A 4,000-nucleotide genomic window follows, 5' to 3' on the forward strand; every position below is an offset into this window, starting at 1 on the left:
CCCCCACCCGCACGCACGCGACGGCCCAGTGCGCTACATGCGCCAGCTGGCGGAGGAGGCGCGCGCCCCCCTCCCGCTTGCTGACCTGGCGTTCGGCCATCTGCTGACTGCCTCCGCCATCGGCCACGGGAGCAGCGACTGGGGCGCCATCTCGCTGGCCGTGCGGACAGAGGCAGGTCTCCCGGTGCCGGCGGCCGCCGCAAAGGGGGCCGGAGGCGGGGACAAAGGGGAGGGGCCGAAAGAGTAGCTGCAATGCAGGGTTTGTTTGTTGTGGTTGCACTGATTGAGTCATAAGGCAGGGTTGTTCGGTTGGGATTTACATTGCTGAAATGAGAGAAGAGGGCGGCTCAGCGAGGCGGTTGCAGGCGCACGCTGGCAGTTGTTGGGGGCTGTATGTTGTACTGCTGCTCCTGATTTACATGCATCATTAATCATGTGAGTCAGGCGAAGCATCACGTGGCGTTTTGATTACATGAATGTGTATGCAAGACCTGCCACAACACCGAACTTTTGAGTCAGATCAGATCAGATACGATCAGGTCAGATCAGATCAGAACAGCTCGATCGCGTCCACCACCCGCGACATCCGCTCGTCCTGCCCAAAGTACGCCCCCGCCACCACGATCAGCACGTTCAGCCGCGCCAGCAGCGGGTCCCCCCCGCCCCCCAGCCCCGCCCTCAGCGCCGCGCAGTGCCGCAGCAGCCCGCGGAACGCGGCCGCCAGGTCAGCATGGAGCGGCTTCTCGAGGCGCGCCGCGAGCGCGAAGAGCCACTGGGCGCGGGCCAGGGGCAGGGAGGGGGGGCTGCGGTCCAGCAGCTGGTGGGCGTGGTGAAGGAAGAGGGCCGACACGCCCACCTGGGGGGGGGGCGTAGGATGCGTCGGGTGGGGTGCGGGCTGAGGCGCAGGCGTTGCGTTGCGATGTGTGTTTCTGTGTGTGTGTGTGTGTGTGTGTGCCTGTGTATGTGTGTGCAGGAGTGTGTGTGTGTGTGTGTGTGTGTGTGTGTGTGTGTGTGTGTGTGTTATGGATGGCAAGAGCCTGGACCGAGTTTGTGCGTGCTCTCAAGCGTGTGGAGGGGGTGCAGACACGACGGGCCAACAGGCTGAGCAGCAGGGCAGGCTGCGCTGGCATGCGGTCAGAGTTCCACCCCATTGGCGCCGCAGGCGCATCCCAGCCAGCCGCAGGCCGCACCCCAGCCCACCCCGCTCCGCGCGCCTGGTCTAAGGACATGAGCGTGGGCAGTATGACAGGGCTCAAAAACGTGATCTCAGATCCTGGGACCGCCGCCTCCTCGGCTTCCTCTGCTGCCGGGCCCTCCTCGTCCCCTCTGTTGTTGTCGCCGCCGACGCCGACCGCGCCGGCGGCGGCGCCCTCGTCCCACTGGCCGCGCCCGAAGCAGAGGCGGTCCCATCCTTGGTGGTCGTTGGGGCCGGGCAGCACCCTATCATGGGCGAGCTCTGCGGCGGCGGAATGCGCAGCGGCGCGGCGCGGCGGCGGCAGCGGCGGCGGTGGAAGCAGGAGGGTCAAGGGTGGGAAGGCAGTGGGCGGCGCGGCTTGATTGTGCCCCACGATTTGCAGCTGGATGGTGCAGTTGGTACCACAGCGCCTGCGCTTGAACTCTGGACGAGCTGCCTCCGCCGCCCGCAGCCCGCGCGTGCTGCATTGGCCGGGGCGGAGGCCGCGACACTCAAGCTGGGTTGCAGCAGCGGCGATCGACTTGAGTTACAAAAGTGCGCGGCAGTCGAAAGGGCGCACCTCCCGACTCGTACACGTCCGCCACCTGCCGCCGCAGCCGTTGGAAGTCCGCCACAAACTGCCGCACCCACCCGTTGCCCGGCAGCGCCCAGCCGGGAGCCTCAGGGATAAGGTCAGAGCCGTCCCCCAGCCGCGGCCCGCCGGCGGCGGAGAGGGGGTGGTGGTGGTGCCGCCGCTGCTGCTTCGCCCGCGGCTGCTGCGGGGCGCCGTCGTGCTCGTGCTGCTGCTCCTCCTGCTGCAGCGCTGGCTGCTCGCCCTGCGCTTCACCTGCCTGCTGCTGCTGCTGCTGCTGCTGCTGCTGCTGCTGCCGCTCCTCCTGCTGTTTACTAAGGGCCTCGACGTCAATGTCCGCCCGCACCACCTGCGGCGGTGCCACGAGAGCGCGCGCACGTGTGCCACCGGCTCAGCTGAGCTGTCGCAGCCGGGGGACTGCTGCAGCCTGGGGAGTTTGGCCTGCTGGCACAGCCCCTGTTCTGAGCCCAATTTCTTCCTCCCCCCCAAAACAGCCCAGAAGGCGCTGCGCTGCCCATGTGCGGGCACAAGACAGGGCGCATGCAGCCCCGCGAGGCGGCGCGCGCGTGTGCTGCGCCCTGATGACGGCACGGCGCCTCTGAGCCGAACACGCACCCGAGGGCAGCGCGCCGCCTCGTGCCGCACGCGCCGCAGGTACTCCTCCGCATCAATGTCCTCTGTTAGGGTTCGGGGAATTACAGATTTAATCGTTGTGTGGTTGTGCACGTGTGTGGTTGTGCACGTGTGTGTGTGTGTGTGTGTGTGTGTGTGTGTGTGTGTGTGTGTGTGTGTTCTTCAGTAAGGGCGAGAGTGGAATGTGTGTGCATTTTTGTTAGTGTGGGCACGTGTGTGTGTATGTGTGTGTATGTGTGTGTGTGTGTGCGCGGGCGTGCGGGCGTGTGCGTCTGTGCGTGTGTGTGTGTGTGTGTGTGTGTGTGTGTGTGTGTGTGTGTGTGCGTGTGCCTGTGTGTGTAAGGACGTGCGAGAGCGTGAGCTCGTGCCGTGAAGAGCGCCCATCCGCCGTCCTTCCCATTGCGGCGCTGCGTTGTGTCGCCAGACCCTTCGTCTCCCCACGCCACCCCGCCCCTGCCCAGGCGCCCGCGCCCGCACCCGCGCTCCAGTCGGGCTCGCCCTCAACGGGCAGGGCCTGGTAGATCCCAAACTGCTTGAGGTCGTACGACTCATCATCGACGCTGCTCTCCCGTATGCTCTCGTCTTCGTCCTCGTCGGCGCCGTCGTCGTCCCCCTCAAGCACCCGCTGCTCTCCCCACTCCTTATCCTCGGCGTCGCCGCGCCCCGTGGCGAATGTGGGGTTTGCTGCTAGCTCGGGCTCGGCGTCCATTGCGGGGCGCCGCCGCCCGGTGGTGCGCTTTGATGCGCGCGGCTACAAACGTGCAAATAGTCCTCGCCACTGTCGCTGACCGGCTTGATTCGAACAGGCCCTAAGACTTCAACACGCACAATGACTTGCCTCTGGTATATACACCTCTATACCTGTACTGGTGCTGATGGCATGCCCTGCTGTGCTGTGATCTCAGGAACGAGTCAAGTGTAGGTAGTGTTGAGGGCGTGTACCGTATGTAGTGTTTTGTCATCAGGCGCGACCCTGATTGGCGGGTCCTGGGCAGTTGAGAACCGACACGGGTTACCAGCACTCGCAGGTGCCACTGGGTTGCGACTGCTGCTTGCGACAGGACTGCGTAGACCACATTGTACGTGAAAAGATTACAAATTCTAATTTGTCCGAGTCTGCTGCCCCAAGTGATCTGTGCGCTCGTCCTGGCAGCCTCGCCTGTTCTGACTCCGAATTTCATCTGTGCGGCGCATCCTGATCTGCCAACACACTTGCTTGCCTTCTTGCAGCCCACGGGGGCTGCGGCAGCCCGGCGGCGGCCTCAGCTGCGGGTGCAGCAGCAATGGGGTCGCTGGCGCAACGCGCGTTTGCAGGGCTTGACAAAATCAACTTGGAGGGCCTACGCTTCAGGATCATTGACGCTGAGGGCCAGGTGTGATTTGAAATGGGTCAAGTGCAGCCAGCAGTGCAGCAATGTTGGGCTGGCGCAGAGCGGCATGTTGCCTGCTGCTTTTCTGAGACCGCATTTTCTGCCGCGGCTGCCCCCAGAAGTTTTGCGGCACCAGCAACAATTGGCAACAACAGCAGGAGAACGGCACGATCACATTGCACAGCCCCAACAGCTCCCCGCAGCTCGCAGCCCCCCTCCCCGCACCCGCAG

General features: G+C 64.7%; 1 protein-coding gene across 1 annotated transcript; it reads right to left on the minus strand.

The window, feature by feature from the left end:
• Positions 1-550: 550 nt before the first annotated feature.
• MNEG_14782 (hypothetical protein) lies at positions 551-3,108 on the minus strand (the record flags this gene model as incomplete). Its single annotated transcript, XM_014036747.1, has 5 exons — positions 551-856; positions 1,248-1,456; positions 1,755-2,115; positions 2,382-2,443; positions 2,877-3,108. The coding sequence occupies 5 exons, from the start codon at positions 3,106-3,108 to the stop codon at positions 551-553; spliced, it is 1,170 nt and encodes a 389-aa protein (XP_013892201.1).
• Between the last annotated feature and the right edge of the window lie 892 nt (positions 3,109-4,000).

Source organism: Monoraphidium neglectum, assembly GCF_000611645.1.
Source record: "Monoraphidium neglectum strain SAG 48.87 unplaced genomic scaffold scaffold04759, whole genome shotgun sequence".
NCBI classification, from domain to species: Eukaryota; Viridiplantae; Chlorophyta; class Chlorophyceae; order Sphaeropleales; family Selenastraceae; genus Monoraphidium; species Monoraphidium neglectum.